The sequence below is a fragment of the Tursiops truncatus genome, chromosome 2 (assembly GCF_011762595.2).
Source record: "Tursiops truncatus isolate mTurTru1 chromosome 2, mTurTru1.mat.Y, whole genome shotgun sequence".
Lineage (NCBI taxonomy): Eukaryota > Metazoa > Chordata > Mammalia > Artiodactyla > Delphinidae > Tursiops > Tursiops truncatus.
Window position 1 is genome coordinate 91,164,479 of NC_047035.1, and position 22,147 is coordinate 91,186,625.

The following is a 22,147-nucleotide window of genomic DNA, read 5'->3' on the forward strand; positions in this document are numbered from 1 at the left end:
AAGAGCTTGTATAAATCTAAATAAAAAACTAAAGAATTCCCAGAGAAGGAAGAAATTAAATTTTTAACGCTTTAAGTACACTGGCCCTTTAAGTGGGGGGATGGGTATAACTACAAGGGGATGGCACAAGGGAGTTTTTTAGGGTGATGAAACTATTCTATTTCAATCCATACATGGGTTAAAAATTTATAAAACTGGACACCAAATGAAAAAGAGTCAATTTTACTGTATGGCAATTTAAAAATTAAAAAAAAAAAATTTAACCAGTAAGTGTTTTTGGAAGAGGGCCAAATAGCAGTTTTAACTTTCCTTCTTGCCCCAGTGCACAAGCATTCATGAGCCAAAGTATCAGTCAGTAGCAGCTATTAACTGCAACTGACCAATTACGTGAGATTCAATTTTACAGCCAAATTGATTCTTTTAAAAGTACCAGGAAATATATTCCTGAAAAGAATGACCTCTTTGAGAGAACTGCTCTTATGTTCTTGCCAATTTATATATTTAAAGAAAGAAAGAAAAGAATCACACTAGATCTTCTCCCTATTTTAATTTTTTTAAACATTACTGAGCTAAGTCTTTAATTTCTAGGTAATTTAAGATCCCTTCTAACTTTCATACTGCCGGCACTAACTAAAACAGCTCCCCTTAGCTCTTTTTCCACTAGATGGTATGTATACATGGCATGTTTTTCTACCATATTAATCTATTCAAAAATAATCAAAATGTTAAGTGACCTGGATTCCTCACTGCTCTTTAAGTCTGTGGTAGCAACAGTCAGCTTCACTATAACTTACTCAGAAACCTCTGTATATAGAACATTTACTAGAGCCTTTAAAAATATTGTCTAATCTTGATGCAGGTGGCTTTCAAATTGTCGTCTGCAGGCTGGTCCCAAGGGGAAGGGAGAGGCAGACGTGTGTCTGGATGAGGCTTGAGCCAGGACGAGGAAGAAGACAGGAGGGGCAACTGTTTACGTGTGATTTCACTCCTGGACACTCACCAAGGGCAACCTGGAAGATTCAGGCAGGAGTAGAGAGGATACTGCAGCCCCTCCAGCTTCCCGGGACGATGAGAACTCTCTGTAAAGAGGTCACACTCACACCGACCTTCCTCTCCACAGCTCCACAACCCCACCTTCCCTATCAGGAGACCCACTTTCAAACTCCTGCCCTTTTCCCCAGAATAAAAGGACGCTTAAGTCCTGACAGAAATGGGTCAGAGGAAAACGTCCATGCAGCGCACACAGGACTGTATAGAATCACTTGGGCAGCAAACAAACATGCAAAACGAGGATCCCTGGGTTTCAGACTCAAAGTACTCGGGTCCACCTTGTTGTTGTTGTTTTGTTTTTTTGTTTTTTTTTTTTTTGCGGTACGCGGGCCTCTCACTGTTGTGGCCTCTCCCATTGTGGAGCATGGGCTCCAGACGCGCAGGCTCAGCGGCCACGGCTCATGGGCCCAGCCGCTCCGCGGCATGTGGGATCTTCCCGGACCGGGGCACGAACCCGCGTCCCCTGCATCGGCAGGCGGACTCTCAACCACTGCGCCACCAGGGAAGTCCCACCTTGCTTATTTTTAGAACGCTCTTTTGCCTCTTAGAATAAATCTATAAGGACGAATCACTTTCTCCTATGGGTATGCCATTTTCTGCTAGGGCTTTAATAATCATTTCAATATTTACTGTACTTTGTGAGCTGAATTAGTGTGAAACAGCCAAACGTGAAGACTTCTACAGAAGGCTTCCCTGTTTCACAGGAGAGTGAGTGTACTGGTTTCAGTGAGAAATGAAGTGAACACAACACAGACTTGTCCTGTACCTTCTTCTCTTGAGCCTGTTGCTCCTTTTCCATGGTCTTCCTGAGAGTTGCTTCCAGATTATCTTTCTCTCTGCACACTTCCAGGTAACATTCCTGCACGGCCGCCATCTCCTTATTCACCTTATCTAAGTCAGACCTTGGAAACACAAAACCAGCAACTAAATATAAGGCTGCAGAACAGACAATTTTCCTCTAAACAATGGAATAAGAGAATGTTGTCTCTACAGCTTCAGGGGCAGCTAAACTCTTTCATTCTCACCTTAGTTGCAAGCGAGCTCCCTCATAAACCTCAAAGAGCTGCTGCTTCTCCAAAGCATGCTTTGCTAACAGGCTTTCACGTATTTGGGCTTTCATGGCTTCATGGTGTTGCTGGTAAGTCCTCTCACACCTAGAAACAGACAGCAGACAGCGGAATCTAAGGCAGGGCCAGCACTACCAGAAACACCGAGACAACTGGTTTCCCTCCCTTCCTTCCCATGCCCTCCTTCTAGAGCCAAGTACAGTTAAGATCAGATTGGTCTTCCCCAACCCAAAGTGGTAATAATTAGCTTTCAATAGATGATCTTATGAGAATCTTCAAAATTTTCTTTCTTCAAATGTTTCTATAGAAAAATTAGAAATCTGGATGTGAGAAATGCCCCAGTCCTTCAAACAGAGTATAATAGTTTGTGTTGAGAACTTCTGTTTATAAAAAACTAATTGAAATAATAGAGGGTGTGGTTCCAAAATTCCAAGTTATCTATATTAAACACAAATACTAAAGTAACCAACTCACACGTAAATTATGTTCCAAAAGTCTGTTTCAAAGTTCATGATTTCCTATTTAGAAGACATATTTCCTCCCACAGGTTCCTTCCTTATAAAAAATAGTTAAGCCATTAAGCTCTACTATTTCTATGAACTACAGTTTGGATGTGTTCTGTAGAACTCAACGTACTACATAACATTATTTCTATGGAAAATGTGTTCCAAATTCTAATTTGAGAAGCCAGGGATTCATCTTCTCCAATTTATGATCTCAATAGGGAGGGTTCACACCATCATTTCTCTCGAATCTTTTCTTGGGGGGCGTTATCAGGAGAGAGAAGGGAAGGAGAGCCCAGAAGACAGACATCAGGCCTCTGTCTAGACCTCACCTATCCACAGCTTCTTGTTTATCACGGTCAAAATCTTGTACCATTTGTCTCATTTGATTGCATAAGTCTTGATTCGTATTTCTCAGATTTTCTTCAGTTTCTTTAAGCTCCTAAATACAAAAGAATAAAGTATTTAGAGGAAATACCCATCATCTTTATTGACTAGTCTAATCTCATTTTCTGATATCCTCTGTGCTTTATCTCTTTCCCTATAACATTATTTGACATAATATCATTTTCATAATTCTATAAAAGTCTCTTCATGCCTTGTAAGAGTGTAGATTCATTTATTTGTCAAGTAGCTTTCTGATAGGAGTAAAGGTTAAAATTCTGTATTTATTTTGAAATGTATGAAAACATTCAACCAGAGAAGTATTGGTTAACTGATGCTTTATGATAAATCTTAGAATATGATAATCTTCCCAACCATATAAATAAGCACGGTTTTACTTTCCGGTCAAGGGCTGCCTAAGGAGGAAAGAATACCTCTATTAGCCATGCTATTAGAGAAATACTGAATTCCTAGACAATTAGAGGAATTCCAGAAAACTGAAATTATACTAACTTACCTTCCGATGAAAATACTACCCCATGACCAGCAGTAAAAGGAAATAACTGGAATCCTTAATCACCTGCTAATATACTTGTCCACTAACTCATATTGCCTCTGTATTTTTGAAAAGTCCTTTGAATGAGGTCATGAGAATTCTCACAAAATAGAGGAAAGTTTTTTAATCACCTGATTTTGTTGCTGTAAAACCTGAATTTCACTTTTAAGTCGCAGAATATCATCTTTGACAATCATATCGGAAGAGTCAGGCCACACTTGATTAGTTGGTTTTTCTGAGGTATCTGTTTTAGTCTAAATGTTGAAAAGAAGTCAGAAGTTTTTCAGGTTTATAAAAAATTGTAAGCACTAGTTTTGTAATAATTTCATACTTACAAAGAAATTGCAAAAACAGTACAAATAATTTCCATATACCTTTTATTACTGTCCAATATAACCACGGTACAATTATCAAAACCAGGAAATTAACTAGGATGCAATACTGTTACCCAATCCATAGACCTTATACAAAATTTTCCAGTTTTCCTCTAACATCATTTTCCTGGTTCAGGATACAGTCTACAATTTCACGCTGCCTGCAGTTGTCACGTCTCATTAGTCTCCTCCGATCTAGGACAGTTCTTCAGTCTTTGTCTTTCGAAACCATAATATTTTTGAAGCGTACCTATGCTAATCATTTAGTTTTACGGATGTTACTTCGTTATTAAATTCACGTTATGCATTTTGGGCATGAATGCCACAGAAGTGATGTGTGTGTGTTTTTAGGAGACATGTTACATCAATATGTCTCATCACTGGTGATGATCAGCTGATGAAGGTCGAAGGTTCTGTCTGCAGCCATCTCCATTGTAAAGTTACTGTTTTGCAATTAATAGTAAGTGTTAATATCTTATGGGGAGACATTTGAGATTATGCAAACATTCTATTTCTCATCATACTCTCACCCACTAGGTTTAGCATCTATTTCTGTATTTAATCAGTGTTAACTCATACATTTTATTCAATAGGTACACAATGATGATAGACTTTGGTAAATTGTTTCCAGAAAGTTCATACAAATGTATCCTGTCAGGTGGTGCAAGAGTCTGTCCAGCTCTCTTTACCTCCAATGGCTGTGACTGTCTTTGAATGATTATTGTGTTTGATGGGGAAAAGGGTCTCCAACAATTTTTTCATTTGCATTTGTGGAACCTCTTACATGCCTTCATTGTTCATTTGTTTTTCATCTTTCCATATATATAACTTTGCATTTTCCTCTTACCATCTAATTGTTTTATCCATTTTTATAAGTTCCTTGTTCACTGAAGAAGTCAAAGATTTTTTTTTTAATATCTACTCTATTTGACCTGTTGGTTTCATATTTACCTGAACTCTGAGCTCTCTTCTTCAATGTTTAAAAAATATTCTGTACCAAGGTTCATTCTACTCATTGGGGGAAAGGGAGGTAGGTGTATCTCATTCCTACATGGGGTGACAGAAGGCTTTGGCTCAGTCTTCCAATTCAGCCTTCACTTCCTTCAGAGAAGGAAGTTGCACTTTCCCCGGTTCACCTGCCATCATTTCCTAGAAGCCACTGCTCCTGTCCCAGTCAGAAGAGAGAGGAGCTAAGAATACCTACCCTGTTAGCTTTGCTCCAGACTTGGGGGTATTAATGAGACTTTAAAGGATTTTACTGACTCATTAGAATGGCTTTCATTTTTCTTTTTTTAACTTAGCCTCTACTTTTTAAAGTTTACAATATTCATTTGTGCTTCCTTCCCCACTGGTGAGTTTCTATTACTAAGAATGAAAGTAACATCATACTGATACACTGAAAAAACAATCTTCATGGCTAGCTATTATACTCAATTTTGACATTTTTTCACACTGCAGGCACACAGGGACTTGGTACTTGCAGTACTTGTTAGCACAAAACTCTTACGAAGATCTTTCAAAAGAGAAGGACAATTTGAACGCAGCAATAAAACCTCTCTCCAAAGCTGGTATACTGAAGACATTATCTTCAAGAAAACAAGAAATGTAATATACCAGCTCTCATACTATCTTCCTAATTTTTATGTCTCAAAAAATTCTAGCCAGGACCCTTCTGAGTTGGGTACTGAACACTGCCTATCAAGTCCCTTGGAATTAGAGTATGGCTTTAACCACAGCTTGTGGTAAGGTAACGGATCTCTATTAAGTATCAGACACAGAAAAGCCTCTGTGTTTTATTTCTTAAGCTTACAAAAAATTCAGTGTAGATGTGGTCCCTGACTGATAGTAAGCCAGTCTGGTTTTCCTAAGGCCTTTGCCACATTCTGCCTTAACGGCCCAGTTGTTCAACTGGAATGAACAGCATAGTATTTGATCCACCCCCAATCACTGTTATAGTGCTGTATATGGGCAGACTCCTCACTTTCACCACATATTATCCTGGAAATGTCATAAAACAGCACTACTATGAATAGTCACATGACATGAAAGCAAAAAAACGGACTCTCTGTAATAACTTTAAATTGTTTTATATAAGATGGATAGAAACAGATATAAAATGTACTATAAGGTATGTATAAAGCAATAAATACATCAATACCTTTAAAACATTTATGAAAGAATCATGCCAAATAAGATTACATGGTAAATATTTTTGCTGCCCTTCTTAACACCATAGAAAGGCTTTAGGATTTTGATGGCCTAGTTCTCTTTAAAAAGGCATCCAGGGAAGTTTAAGTTAATGTGTTTTTTCTCTTAACATCCCTGTAGCAAGCACAGAAGTTCAACATCATTTCATTAAGCTCGGGACTTGATGCTAGCCATGATCATTCTTCTAAAAATCGATATTGAGACACTGAATGATTTTCGCCTCATTAAAGATTTCAGAAAGACTGAGTTTATAAAATATAAACTTCTAGCTTATTTGCTCCATCTTTTTACATACTTCCGCTCAAGGCCGAAATATCCCTTTCCACCTTCCCGCCTGGATTTATCCTTCAGGACAGAGGTCAAATGTTCCCTCCTCACAGACTTCACTAGGGCTACCTTACCACCTCAGCCCCACGCCCAAGTCCAGTTAGTTATTCCTTCTCAACAGCACTTTGTAATTAGCATAATTCTTATTACACAAAGTTATAACATGTCCATCTCCTTACAGATCTGTAGTACTGACTGTGGTAGCCAGTAAGCACACATGGTTGTTGGGTACTTGAAATGTGACTTGTCCAAATAGAAATGTGCGATAAGGAGAAAATATGTGCCAGATTTCAAGGACTTAGCACACGCATAAAATATATAAACCATCTCATTAATAATTTTATACTGATCACATACTGAGAAGATAATATTTTGTATATACTAGGTTAAATAAAATATATTATTAAAATCAATTTCACCTATTTTAATGGGACTACCAGATATTTTAAGTTACATATGTGGCATCATTATATTTCCATTGGATAGTGAGGTTCTAGATTCTAAGTTCCTTCATGGAATGGCCATTGTTTCCTTTTTTTTTTTTTTTGAATCCCACAAGACCTTGCACAGAGTAGCTTAAAAAAAAAAAAAAAGCTTAAACTGAAGGATTTGCTTTTCCTCCACATACACCCCCAACCCTGCTTTCCGACTTTACAGACTCAATAGAAAGCTCCGTTAGAAAAGATGTGGGAAACAGGAGGCAAAGGCCAAGTTTGATGGTGGCCATTTGCTAATTAGATGGCTGTGAACTTGAGTGCTTCTTTCAAGACCACCTGTTGATTAAATTAGCACTTCCTCTCCCTCTTCCCCATCTAGGAAGTGGGTCAATATGTGTAGTAATTCAGCAAATATCTACTGAGAAAACACATAGAGAATTATCAAGACAATACTCCCAAAATGTTCCTATATAGTAAGGTGACGCAGAACCACCATAACCAGCAAGTGCTGAAGGCACCCTTTAAGAAAAACCAAATGCAGACTGCTGAGAAATCACTATGGCAAAAGGCTAGCTGGGCAAAAAGAGTATTCAAAGATGAGACAGTTCCCTTCGCTCCACTGATGAAACAGCCTATAGAGTATGGAGGCAAAGGGAAAGGCTAAAAACAACACAAGGAATAGCCACCAGCAATTGCCACACATGTGAAAGCGTATCTGTACAGCAAACGCCACTAGTGATTTCAATATAGAACAAAGAAAGCACCAAGATACCTAAGCTAAGGTTCAGACTCAAAACCAGGTTCCTACTCTTAGCACACTCTCACCAAAATGCTTATTAAACTAATCAACTCTAATCTAATGCAAGTTTTCATTCCCATCCTTTATAAGAAACATATGGAAAAAGCTAAAACAGCTTGATTTCAAGATGTTAAATGTGCTGTGGGAAAGCACATTCTCCCATTTCTCATTTGGTTATTAACAATGAAATCAATGTGCTCATCAAATGTAGTTACTCAGAAGAAAGAACCGAACCGGGCAGGGCTTTCACAGTGAAAACACACTATTATTTCTGGAAAGCAAACTAGCACGATTAAAATTCCATAATAATAAACACCACAGAATATCTTGCACACTTTGCTTTAATAGGACTGTTTTAATGAATACAACTCCTAGTTTAAGGATCAGGAGATAAAACAGTACCAAAGTAGGAAGTAAGATATCATTTCCATCCAGGAGAAAAAGGAATATACTACCTACATTCATTTTTCACCTTCCCTTTCCTCTTTGTTTCTAGGTCTTTCATGTATTACTTTCTACTGGGAATAGAAATGAGTTGGGATTTAGAAATAGGGAAGGGTGAAAAAGGCAGCTGTTGAAGGAGGGCAACCCTAAAGATCTCTGACAGCACGATCTTGGAGAAATAACCTTGACCTATTAATTAGTCCAGTATTTTAGTTTCAATTTGCCCAAAGACTGACTCTCACCTCAGAAGGGTCACAAATTCCTCCAGCTTCATTTTCCTCATCTGTAAAACAAGGATGCTAACTGAAGGATATAAAGGTGGATTTCAAGGACTCTGACATACCTGATTCCATACCTTTCCCACCTGTAACACCACCTCCATAGAATTAATTTTTTTTAATATAGAATGACTATTATTTTAAGAACAGGGGCCAGAGAAATCTCAGACAAAATGCTAGAGGATTTCACTGTGGAGAATTTAACTAGATTTTAAAGCACTGTTGGCACAAGCCAATCTTGAGGAAATGCAGACATCTTGGTTATGTAGAATGCTTCCTTGGATTTGTGGTTAAGGAATTTTACCTAATTGGCATCTCATTTACTAGGTGCCAAGAGTAACCAGAAAGTATATTCCTTTAAGTGGCATTTCTTTCTTTAAACTTTACTTATAAAAAAAGTCAAACGGGGAATCCCCTGGCGGTCTGGTGGTTAGGACTCCGAGCTACCACTGCAGGGGTCGCAGATTCGATCCCTGGTAGGGGAACTCAGATCCCACAGGCTGCGTGGTGCGACCAAAAATAAAATAAAAGTCATTTGTAAAATAAAGAAAGAAAGAAAACATTCTGCCTTAAAAAAAAAAAAAGTCAAATGAATCCCTGAAAGACAAAAGTTTAATTTAAATGTGAAAACTGTAAGCGTTTTCTTTATTAAGTCTTGAAAAACGGCATTTTATAAACTTTATAAATTTTATAAACTCTACCTCGATGCTTTTTTCATGCTTCTCCACTTGGAGATCTTCGATTTTCTTATGACAGTCTTTGAGATCGTTTTGTAACTGAGACACCAGATGACGCTTCATGGAGTTGCTACCCAGCAAACGCTGCACCTCTGCTTTCAGATTCAGAATGACCTCATCTTTGGAAAGCTCTTCAGCTGGGTCTTCCTGCTGTACAACACTAATGGAATAATTGTCATATCTAAGGTTAAATCAAGTAACAAATCAAGCACGGCTATTCCTTAAAAGCAACTAGCTGCAGTGGTAACCATGTTTTGTAACCCATACAACTATATACTGGTATTTCAAAAACAATTTTAAGTTTTGTCATACACAGGATATTGTCTTTGACACATCCCCATATACAGAAATAAGTTCATTCACAGGAAGACCCTTCTTAAGCTTAGTCCTGCTGCCTCACTGAAAGTTCAACCATACGAACTTCAGTATGACATGCATTTTTATTTTTGGTAAATTGCATGCTATATATACATGTCCTTCATTACTCCAAGAGAAACAAAGTGAAAATAAAGGATGAAATGAAGAGTAAAACACTAGTCATCCTAACCAACAATTCCTGTATCTCTTCTACTAAAACACAAGTCTAGGTGGATATCTGAGCAACTGAAAAGAAAAAATAACAAAAATAAATGCCATGCTAATTTAGTCCCCACTTTAGTTTGTCAATATATTCAAAAATTGGAATGAGTATTTCTGTTCCTCGCCATAATGGATTAAAAGGAACGGATTTATCTTCCTGTCTTAAAAAAACTAGAAAACCAAATAAAATATATGAAATGGTGCAAACATTAGACAACATGCAGCACATCAGAGTGATCCCTGAAAAAAGGAAAACAAACAAGGTAAGCCCTATAATTGCTACAGCCTTCTGCCTGGAGAATTTCCACCCTGTAGCACAGAAAGAAGAAACCCAGAGTCCAGCAATCTCACCGAGTTGCAGAATTCAGTATGGGGAAACCAAAATGGCTAGAATCTGAGGAGAGAAATACTGTGGGAGAGGTAGCTACACAGAAAGAGAGCTCTGGAGATCTGTGGATACAAGTGAGAAAGTTACCTCAAGACCAGGGGAAAAAACCACAGGAAAATGAACCATAGTGGAAAGACTTCCTAATTCACAGAGCATCAAATAGTGCCTTAGTAACAAGGGCAAATTAGCCCCAGATTAAAGGCTGCTCTAAATCTGATCTAACAAAGCCTACAAAGAAGTCTGGAAAGGATCAAAAGAATTCCAGATAACTTAAGTGTGTCACAGAAAAACGATAACAATATATTTTTAAATAAAGTCCAAAATCTAAAGCATAAAATTCAAAATGTCCAGCATCCAATCAAAATTTACCAAGCATGCAAATAAAGAAGGAAAGGAAATACCAACCATAACCAGGAGAAACTGACCCAAATGACACAGGTAGTACAATTAAGTATATTCCATACGTTCAAGAAGGTAGAGAAAAAAACATGAAAACAATGAGGAGAGAAATAGTAGACTTTATGCCCCAGATTGGACTTAGAGACAACAAATGAAAACATCTGAAAAAATATACATACTGAATGAGATTAACAGCATATTTAATATGGCAGAAGTAAAGATCCACAGACATAAAGACACAGCAAATTTAAACACAGAGAGAAAGAAGACCAGAAGTACACAGAGCATATTAAGTTTTCTAACCTAACTATAGTTAAGTCCCAGAAGAAAAGTGGGGAGGAGACAGAAAAAATATTTCAAAATATAACAACTAAAATTTTTCTACTACCTGAAAATTAAAACCCCATTAAGCCTAGAAGCTCAATAAACCTCAAGCACAAAAAACATGAAGAAAACCACCATAAACTACATCAACATCACATTGCTAAAACCAATGATAAAGAGAGAGTGCAGGAAGATTCCTGGGGAGGGGAGGACCAGAGAAAGGAATAGTGGATTCTGTGTATAAACAGCCTCAGTGTAAGCCCTAAACTATGCATGCATAGAACAGACCCTCAAACCAGCAAAGATTTGGAAATTTAACTGAAATCTGAACCACACACACAAATCGCACACTGACTAACCCTTGAGAGGTGCATACACAAAACAGATTCAAACCAATGTGGCAAAGGCTTGGAAAAATGAACTAAGATTTGAAACATCTATGCAAATTTCTATACAACATAAAAATCACAATGTCTACTATACAATCTAAAATTACTCAACATAAAACTAACATGGAAAGCACAAATGCTGGAACTATCACAAAGAGTTTTAAAAATTTAAAGCAGCTAATAGCTATGCTTTACGAGTAAAGGAAACATATTTGAAACGAATGAAAAGATAGGAATTCTCAACAGAAATAAAAACTTTAGAAGAACCAAATGGAAATTTTATCATTGAAAAATACAGTACCTAAAAGTTAAAAAAAAAAAAAACCTCACTGGACAGGCTCAATAGAGTAGAAATGACAGGGGAAAGAATGAGTGGACTTGAAAATAGTTCAACAGCAATCATCTAACGTGAAAACAGAAAAAAAAATGGACAGTGTCTCAGGGAACTGTGGGACAATATAAAAAGATTTAACATTATGTATAATTGGAGAACGAGAAGGAGAGGAGAAAGAGGAGGCAGAAAAAATATTTGAAGAAATAATGGTCAACATTTTCACAAATTTGGTAAAAGACATAATAAATTTACATTTTCAAGAAGCTCAGTGAACCCCAAATGAAATAAACTAAAAGAAAAACACACTTAGACACATCGTAATCAAACTGCTTAAAACTGAAAAAAAAAAGAAAAAAATCTTTTTTGAAAACAGCAGGAGAAAAACTACTTATTACATACAGAAACAATGACTCAAATAACAATAGATTTCTCTTCAGAAACCAATGAGGCCAGAGACGGTGGAAGAGCATATCTTTAAAGCGCTGAAATAAAAGAACAGTTGACCCGGAATTCTATAATCAGCAAATATAAGGGCATTTTCATATAAGGAAACTAAGAATTTGTTGCCAACAGACATGCTCTGGAAGAAATGCCGGAGGAGGTTCTTCAGCTAAAGGGAAATGATATCCACCGAAGGGATCTCTACACTGAAAACTACTAAACATTACTGAGAGAAACTGAAGAAGGTCTAAATAGAGAAGTATAGCATGCATGTTCAGAAACTGGAAAACTCAATTTCTTTAATTCCCCCAGCTTTTTCAAGATATAATTGACAAATAGCAATATCTTAAGATGTCAATTCTCCCAAAATTGATCTATAGATTCAACACACTTCAAATTAAAATTCCAGAGGACATTTTTTGTAGACGTTGACAAGCTAACCATAAAATTTATTTTGAAATGCAAAGAACTTAGAATAGTTTCAATTTGGAAAACAACAAAGTTGAAGGATGTGTTCAACCCATTTCAAAACTATAAAGCTACAGTATCAAGACTGTTATCACCAAAAAGATCACTGGAACAGAATGGAGAATACAGAAATAGACCCACAAACATACGGTCAACTGATTATCAACAAAGATACCAAGGCAACTCAACTGGGAAAGAAAAGCTTTTCTGACAAATGGGATTAGATCAATTGGATACTGGAATGAAAAAAATAAACATCAATCCTTCCCTCACACTATACTAAAAAATTAACTCATAATGGATCATAAATGGAAATATAAGAGCTAAAACTATGGAATTTCTAAAATCATAACAGAAAATTTTTGTAACATTGAGTTACAATACACAAAAACCATGAACTATAAATGAGACAATTGATAAATCTGAATTCATAAAAACTTAAATTTTTGCACTTCAAAAGATACCATTAAGAAAATGATAAGATAAACCAGAGAGTGGAGGAAAATATTCACAACACATATCAGACAAAGGGCTTGTATCCTGAAATATATGAAGACCAAACAACATATACAAATAATAATTAAGCACAACAAGAAAAAAGGAAAGCAAGGCATATCAAAAGATGTTTAACTTTATTAGTCATTAGGGAAATACAAGTTAAAACCACAATGAGATACCACTACACACAAACTAGAAGTGCTCAAATTTTAAAAGATTGGCTATCAAGATTTAACAATGGCACAGAACTGAAACTCTCAGACTTTGCTTCTGGGAATGCAAAATGGTACGACCACTTTGGAAAAGAACATTTATACTATTGCTATTGCTATTTAAATAAAATAAATTGTAGGAACTCTGATATAACCATAAAAAGAAAAGCAATTTGGAGCATAAGTGGAAAGGAAGAGGTAAAATTATCTCCATTAGCAGATGATATAATTATATCTAAAAAACTTATAATCTAATGGAAAAACTATTACAAACAATAAGAGAATTAGAAGGCAACAGGTTATAACACACAATATAGAAATAATATATACAAACAATACTCAGAAGAAATAATGGAAAAGAACATGCCATTCACTATTGCAAAATAAAATACCGAGGCATCAATTTAACAAGAATTGTGCAAAACCTAAATGTGAAAAACTTCAAAACACACTTGAAAGACAAAAACAGATTTAAGCAAATGAAAAGACATGTTATATTCTTAAGTAAATTCAACATCATAAAGATATCAATTCTCCCTGGGTTTATATACTTAAGATGATCTTAGTAAAAATATTATCAGGATTTTTTTCCTAGAACAGAACAAGTAAAATATAAAGTTCATTTGGAAGTGTAAACGAGCAAGAATAATCAGAAAAACCCTAATAAGAACAGCAATTCCAGACAGATGGTAAAACTAAAGTATAAGGCAAAGCAATAAAGCTTTTAGAAGGCAGCATAAGAGAATAGCTTCATGATCCTGAAGTTAAGGAAAGGTTTCTTAAAGGGACTATAAAAGCACTAACCATGAAGATGGATAAATTTGACTAAAGTTTAAAAACTTCCATTCATCAAGGGACACATTAAAAGGTTAAAAAGGCAAGCCAGAGGGAAGAAAGAGAAGAAGTGAGTGAGAGGAGATATCTGCAACACACATAACATCAAAGAGTTCTTATCTAGAACAGTTTTCAACAAAAACGCCTGTAAATCAACAGAACACATGCACACGCAAAAAATCATGTAAAAACTGAGGAGGGACATGAACAAGTCCTTCTTCACACACACACACACACACCACATGCAAGCCACCAATAAACAAAATAGGCATATTTTTTAATGGAGTGCAATCTCATTCATAATCTGGGAGAATGTAAATAAAGACCACAATAAAATATCACTACACATTAAGTGGCTAAAACTAAAAGACTGACAATAACAAGTAACAGCAAGAAGACAGAGCAATTAAAACTTTCATACACTTCTGGTGGGGATGTAAACTGGCACAACTACTTTATTATTATTATTTATTATTTTTTTTGCGGTACGCAGGCCTCTCACTGTTGTGGCCTCTCCCGTTGCAGAGCACAGGCTCCGGACGCGCAGGCTCAGCGGCCATGGCTCATGGGCCCAGCCGCTCCGCGGCATGTGGGATCTTCCCAGACCAGGGCACGAACCCGTGTCCCCTGCATTGGCAGGCGGACTCTCAACCACTGTGCCACCAGGGAAGCCCGGCACAACTACTTTAGAAAACAGCTTGGCATTACCTATTAAAGTTGAAACACAAGTACTACAAGCAATTTCACTTCATATTATATACCCAACAGAAATGTATGCACATTGTACCAGGAAATAACATTAAGACTCTATGGACAGTAGGATGGAAAATAAACTGTGGAATATTCATACAAATAAAGTTACACACACACACACACATATATTTACATATATAAATGAATGAGCTACAGCTACATGCTACAACATAAGTTTCACAAACAAAATTTTGATGAAAAAAATCTAAAGAACCTATATCTATGAAAAACTAACAGCCAGAATTCATGCTTAATGGAGAATGACTGAATACTTCCTTGTAAAATCAGGAGCAAGACAAGGATGTCTGCTCTTGCCACTTCTATTCAACATTGTACTAGAGATTCTAGCTAGAGCAATTAGTCAAGAAAAAGAAGTGAAAGGCATCCAGATTGGAAAGAAAGAAGTAAAACTATCTCTATTTTCAGATGACATGATCTTGAATATAAAAGATCCTAAGGAATCCACTAAAAAACTATTTGAACTAATTAACAAGTTCAGCAATGTGGCAGGATACAAGATCAATATACAAAATCAATTGTATTTCTACACACTAGCAGTGAACCTCCTGAAAATAAAATTAAGAAAACAATCCAGCAAAAAGAATAGGCAAGAGAATAAAATACTTTGGAGTAATTTAACAAAGACATATGACTAGTACACTGAAAGCCACAAAATTATAAAAGTAGATGACTGGTACACTGAAAGAAATAAAAGAAGACCTAAATAAATGGAAAAACATCCCGTGTTCAGGGATCAGAACACAATATTGTTCTATAGATTCCCTGTAAAATAAAACCACATCATTAGCAAATCACCATGATGAGAAACCATTCAATACCCCCAAAGAAACTATAATTTTTTAAATGGAAAATACCAAGTGCTGATGAGGATATGAAAAAATTGAAACCTTCATTCATTGCCAGTGACAATGTAAAATGCTGCAGCCACTTTGAACTGTTTGACTATTTTTCAAAATTCTAAACATACAGTTTGAAAACAAATGTCCACTCAAAAATTTGCAGCATTATTCATAATAGCCAAAAAGTAGAAACAGAAACAATCCAAATAAATGTCCATCAGCTGATGAATAAATAAGCAAAATGTGGTAAATTCATACAATGGAGTATTATTTGGCTATAAAATGGGTTAAAGTACTGATACATGCTACAACATGGATGAACCTTGAAAGCATTATGAGCTAAGTGAAAGAAGCCAATCACAAAAGACCACATATTATATGAATCTATTTAAGTGAAATGTAAAGAACAGGCAAATCCATAGAGGTAGAAAGTAGATTAGTGTTTGCCTGAGCTGTGAGGACAGGATAATGGGGAATGACTGGTAAAAAGTACTGGGTTTCTTGTGAGGGATATTGAAATGTTTTAAAATTAGGTTGTGGTGATAGATGGACAACTCTGGGTATACTTAAACACATTGAACTGTGTACACTTCAAATGGGTGAATTTTATGGTATTTGAAATACAGTTGACCCTTGAACAATGTGGAGGGTTGGGGGCACCGATTCCCCCCCACCACCTGTAAAATAAAAATACACGTTCCATATTTATTGAAAAAATCCACGTATAAGTGGACCCCTGCAGTTCAAACCCATGTTGCTCAAGGGTCAACTGTGTATCTCAATAAAGCTGCAGAAAAAAAGGAAAAAGAAAAACCACCTAATGTATGAGTTCTCTAAATAAAGGCAAACCTAATCTATAGTGTTTAGGCATGGATAATTAGGTCTTAAAAGAACAAAAAGCCAGAAAATAATTACCGTAACAGTTAAGATAGTAGTAACCTCAAGGTTATGACTGGAAAGAGGAATATGGGCAGTTACTGACAATGTTTATTTCTTGGCCTCTGTGGTAGTTCCATGGGAATTCACTTTAAAATCATGCATTAAGCTATACACTCATGTTTCATACACTCTTCTTTATGTGTTATATTTCACAATTTTAAAAGTTTTAAAAGGTAAAATAAAACTATAAAAAGTACTAGAGAAATACCATCAAGAAATTATAAGGGAAAAAAAGTGATGGATCCAACTTTATAAAATTTTTAAACAGGAAAAGTGATAACCCTCAGAAATGGATAGGGTACAAAGAAATAGGTACTATCACAGATATGGGTAATAATGCAAACTACGGGGTTGCTTGACAACACTTGTATCAAAAGCCTCAAACATGCATACTCTTTAACAAGAATATTCACCCACATCTTAAGGAAATAACCAAAGACATGAATAAAGACTCAACAAGTATGTTTATAATACTGCATTACTTAACAGTTTAAAAAATTTTAAACAGTGTATTACTAACTAAAATATAGTTCATTCATCCACATATCCGCTAGTAAGTATTTACAACATTTACTGACATCTAAAGATTTCAGAATGTACTAAGTTAAAAGTTACATTATAAAGTAGTATATTCAAAGTATTTTATCTTTAGAAACCTACAAAACAGATAATGTGGAACTTAATACCAAAATGCTAACAGTGGTTTTCTTCATGGGGGTTGAAGTAAGATTATGGGTGCTTTTAATCCGTATTTTCTTATTTTTCCATAATAAAGGAGAAAGTTACTTTTGAAAAGAAATAAATAGCTGATAGTATGTACCCTTAAAGTGATGTGATGAAAATGGAACCTCATCTGGTTCCACCCATGAGAAAAACATTCAAATTCCAAGAGGCTCTTCCTTCCCACAAAATGCTTGACCAGTATTTCTCAGACTGTCAAGGTCATCAAAAACAAGGAAAGTCAGGAGGAACCTAAGGAAAAATGACTCCAAAATGTAAGGAGGTATTCTGGTGCAATCCCAGAACAGAAAAAGGACATGATGTAAAAACTAAGGACGTCTAAATAAACTATGGACGTTAGTTAATAATAATCCATCAATATTAGTTCATTAGTTGTAGCAAAGATACCATGCTGTTGTAAGATGTTAACAGGGAAAAATGGGTGCACAGTATAGGGGAATTCTTTGTACTATATTAATTTTTCTGTAAATCTAAAAATGTTCTAAAAAACATTTTTTTAAAGTCTTTCCACGAAATTGAGTTATTTGTAGTGAGGTGGATGGACTTAGAGTCTGTCATAAAGCGTGAAGTAAGTCAGAAAGAGAAAAACAAATACTGTATGCTAACACATATATAGGGAATCTAAAAATTAAAAAAAAAAAAGGTCTGAAGAACCTAGGGGCAGGACAGGAATAAAGACACAGACGTAGAGAATGGACTTGAGCACACGGGGAGGGGGAATGGTAAGCTGGGACAAAGTGGGAGAGTGGCATGGACTTATATATACTACCAAATGTAAAATAGATAGCTAGTGGGAAGCAGCCGCATAGCACAGGGAGATCAGCTCGGTGCTTTGTGACCATCTAGAGGGGTGGGATAAGGAGGGTGGGAGGGAGACGCAAGAGGGAGGAGATATGGGGATATATGTGTATGTATAGCTGATTCACTTTGTTATAGAGCAGAAACTAGCACACCACTCTGAAGCAACTATACTCCAGTAAAGATGTTTAAAAAAAAATCTGAACTAGAAACCACAGACCTAAAGTGCTATATATATTTTTAACACTTCTGGCACATTATTAAATAAAGTCAGTTTGCTAAAGAAAGAAAGAAAAAACTAAAGTCTTTCTAAAAAAAGAAAGAATAGTACCTGAATTAACATTTTTTCCTGTTTTTCAGTTTCATATGATTTCCAATGAAATGTCAAAAAATATATATATATATATATACACACACATACATACATATGTATATTGTGTGTATTATACACACATGTATACAGAGAGAAAGGATGAACAAAATATTAGGCGTTTTTTAATATTACAAAAAGAGATCCTGGCGATATACTACATATTTATCAATATACACAACTTTTGTATGTGTAATATAGTGTAAATATGTCTGTATGTGTAGATCGCCAACTTAAACCACTTCTCTTTATATAGAAATGTAAGACATAAATATAATTATATAAGAAATATAAAACATATTGCAATGCATCTTCCTGTGCTGTAAGACATGAACTAACTTTCAGCAGTTAACAAATTATGCATCCCTAACTTCTTTTCTTACTGAACCTTGACCACTGAAATAGCACATCATGTACTCCTAGAGGGAGCCAAGTCAGAGCAGAGAGAGTGCTTGCTAAAATAATTTTCTCTTCTTTCCCAAAAGGGAAAAGTCAGCAGTGGTGACCAGCCCTGTATTAGGCTCACTAGTGAGCCCTGTGAAGGTTGGTTCCCCTCAATCCAAATAAACTGTTGTCCCTTATGAAGCCTGCTGAGAAGACCTAGGGAAAAGGCATTCCACTTGTTCAATGTTTATTAGTTGAGCTTCGCAGCCAACCACAATAAGGGAGAGGGGAAGCTGTCTGCAGGCTGCATGAAGATTTAGCTACTCAAATTCCATGAACGTGAAATAGAACACTGAGGCTAAACCCTTAAAGTTTACTAGGCAGTAGCTTGAGGGAGGTGGTAGTCGGGAGTGAAAGCTTGGAGCCGCTAATATTTGGGTCAGTGATTTGAAAGCAGCTCAAGTCAACAAAGAACTAAAATTCTCAACACTGGGAAAGTGCTGCTTCCTTTTGTTCTAAGAACCACAATCCAGCAGAGGAAAGGTACACATCTAATCTCTCCTGTATCTCCTCTCACTTTGAACTAAGAATAAATATTTTTACTTTTTCCTCAAAGCTGAATTCTTATCCATTAAAGTGCTGGTGGGAGGGATGAGTACAAGCTGATCTTTCTCACTTATCCTGCACTTCATTGAACATCTCCTTACTGAGCCTCAGTGACTACCCACTTGCTTTAGTTATTCCCCCCTTGCTTGGTTGAATGCAGCTGGCATTCCTTTTGGTACGACAGCAATGTGATATCTCAAGTTTATTATCTATAGGAATGTGCTTTAAATTACTGTAGGATTTGGGTTATAAGTGCTAATTAAATAGAAAGGGCAAAGAAGTAAATACATTTTAGTAAACATCATGATGGAGCAAGTCTACTTGGAAAGACAAACCTATACACATATACATGTATTATCTACCCAATTCCCAGGCTAACTATGGCACAAGTTAAAGTAATAAGTTGGAGAGAAATCTTTTTTGGCAGGAATTAAATCTTTAATCCTCTAAAACAACAACAACAACAACAAAATATATATATAAAATAATGAAGTTTAAGGCAAAAAGGTTTGACTGTCTTGCAAATAAGAACCAACAGATTTACATGACAATCAAGTTTTGGGTTTAAGTACTGGCTCTGCTGCTAAGGGTCTGTCTTCTTGGACTAAGGCGTTCAGCTCTTTGAGCTCCGGTTTTCCCAACTCTAAAATGATAATGTGGATCCCACGTTTTCCCCAAGATTTAAATGAGGATGAAGGACTTTTTATAAAATATGTGTCCAATCAAAAGTTGATTAATATAAAATCTGATCAATGGTATATTTTAACCAAGCATCTCTTAAATAAAATAGTAACAGCTACCACTGATTAAGTGCCTAATATGTGCCAGAACTTATTACATGAGGCCCTTTATATTCATTATCTATTTTAATCCTTGTTTTATCCCCCAAGGGATACGCTATAATCTACCTGACAGAAAAAGCCTGATAAGAAAACAGGCTCAGAAAAGTCAAGAAACGTGCCCAAGGTCATAAAGTTAGTAATAAATGGCAAATCTATGATTCAAAACAAATCTGGATCTAAAGACCGTGCTCTTTCCACTAGCCCCTTAGAATTAATCTGGCATTAACAGGAAATGCATTCACAGCAGTAAATTTTCCAGATGACTACATTTTAACTTTAAATTTTTACGTAAATCTGTTTAAAGCACATTCATCCACTTTTTGCTTTAATTAACTAACCAAAGCTGAAGGCTTTCTTCGACAACTCAGGATCATGACTGTGGACATTCTGATGTGGATCAGAACAGGCCTAGATGTATAAAGCTGCTTACCCCGGTGCTCAGCAGCTCTGGCACCATGCGTTCCTGTAGTTTTCTCCTTGCCGAGGCATAGCCGTCTGGCTGAAGCCCTGGCAGCACCTCTCCCAACTCCCTGACCCAGTTACTCTGTGGTCAGTTAGGAAATCAGGTAACTCATGGGGTACCAAAAAATCTAAGTGAATATGGCCCTGGGATAAGAGCCCCAAGGTGGCTCCTAATAAATACATCCCATAATCTTGGTCTGCTATTTGCTTCTTGGCTTCTTTCTAGATTGTAGTTGGGATCTGTTGAGATGAGAGTCCCTAAAGACTGACCTCCAGATAAATGGAAACTTACTCAACTAATGTTAACATCATGTTCCACAGCATCACCTGATTGAGATTTTAATTTACTGAATCTCATTTTACTGTTTAGAAAATGGAATCACAGCATAAGTTCTAAAACTTATTGTGGAACAAACCTTGCAGGAGATTTATACATTTGTATTTAGTTGCATGATACCTGAAACACAACAGGTAGTAAATACTTTCAAGAAACACTAACGATGGCAAACTCAGTCTTAATCTATAAACAAGATGGTGGTGGTTTCATTCAAGAATGCATTCAAGGGGGACTTCCCTGGTGGTCCAGCAGTTGGGACCCCACACTTCCACTGCAGGGGGCACGAGTTCGATGCCTGGTCAGGGAACTAAGATCCCACATGCCACGCAGTGTGGCCAAAAGATAAAAAAAATAAAATAAATAAAAAATAAATTAAAAAAAAAGAAGAATGCATTCAAGGAAGGCTTTCCTTAGCCTGAATACAATCTCTTTCATCTTTCATCTTTATCCCAGACCAGTAGAACAAATGGATAAATGCCCCTTTGTACATCAAGCATTACATTTAGCACACAGTACTTAGTTGCGTACAACTGTGTCTCCTTTTCCCCATCAGACAAAATATAAACTCCCTGTGGGAAAGGAGAATGTCTATTTCATCTTTTGTACTCTATTCCCAGAGCCTTGCCAGCCCCTTAGCAAGTGCTTCAAAATATACATCCTTTCCTTCGTTCATCTTTTACGTGCTTAATGGTATCTAAATGTGCTCCATCTTCTACCACGACCACTCCCCGCCCTACCCCCGCTGGTCCCTAGAAGGGATGATGAAGCACTCCCTTCCGTGACAGTGCTAAAAATATCTGTGTTAAGCAGTGTTAAAATATCTCCGTTAAGTGTAAAAGACAGAATCTGTATTTTAAAACTAAGGTCACAGTAAGGTTCCTAGGGAAAATTAACACTTATTTTCTCATATACCATTGATAAATGCCTACTTCCAACACACAGTGTTAACATCATAAAAATAATATGCCCCCACCTTAAGTAATAAAACATACATAATTTAAGTTGTAGAATTTAACTTACATATT

The 22,147-nt window shown here is 36.3% G+C and overlaps 1 protein-coding gene across 6 annotated transcripts in view; it reads right to left on the reverse strand.

Moving 5' to 3' along the window:
* The window catches only part of CEP152 (centrosomal protein 152), a 134,121-nt gene that overhangs the window by 74,234 nt on the left and 37,740 nt on the right, over positions 1-22,147 (reverse strand). For all 6 annotated transcript variants that reach the window (XR_012330097.1, XM_019929164.3, XM_033851649.2 and 3 more), the window contains exons 13-17: positions 9,129-9,324; positions 3,692-3,814; positions 2,953-3,062; positions 2,076-2,204; positions 1,817-1,952 (exon numbers count right to left, since the gene is read on the reverse strand). Coding sequence is in view for 5 of the 6 variants with exons in the window: in XM_019929164.3 (XP_019784723.2) it covers positions 1,817-1,952; positions 2,076-2,204; positions 2,953-3,062; positions 3,692-3,814; positions 9,129-9,324 (694 nt within the window). In the remaining variant the exon portion in view is untranslated. The remainder of the gene's footprint in view (positions 1-1,816; positions 1,953-2,075; positions 2,205-2,952; positions 3,063-3,691; positions 3,815-9,128; positions 9,325-22,147) is intronic.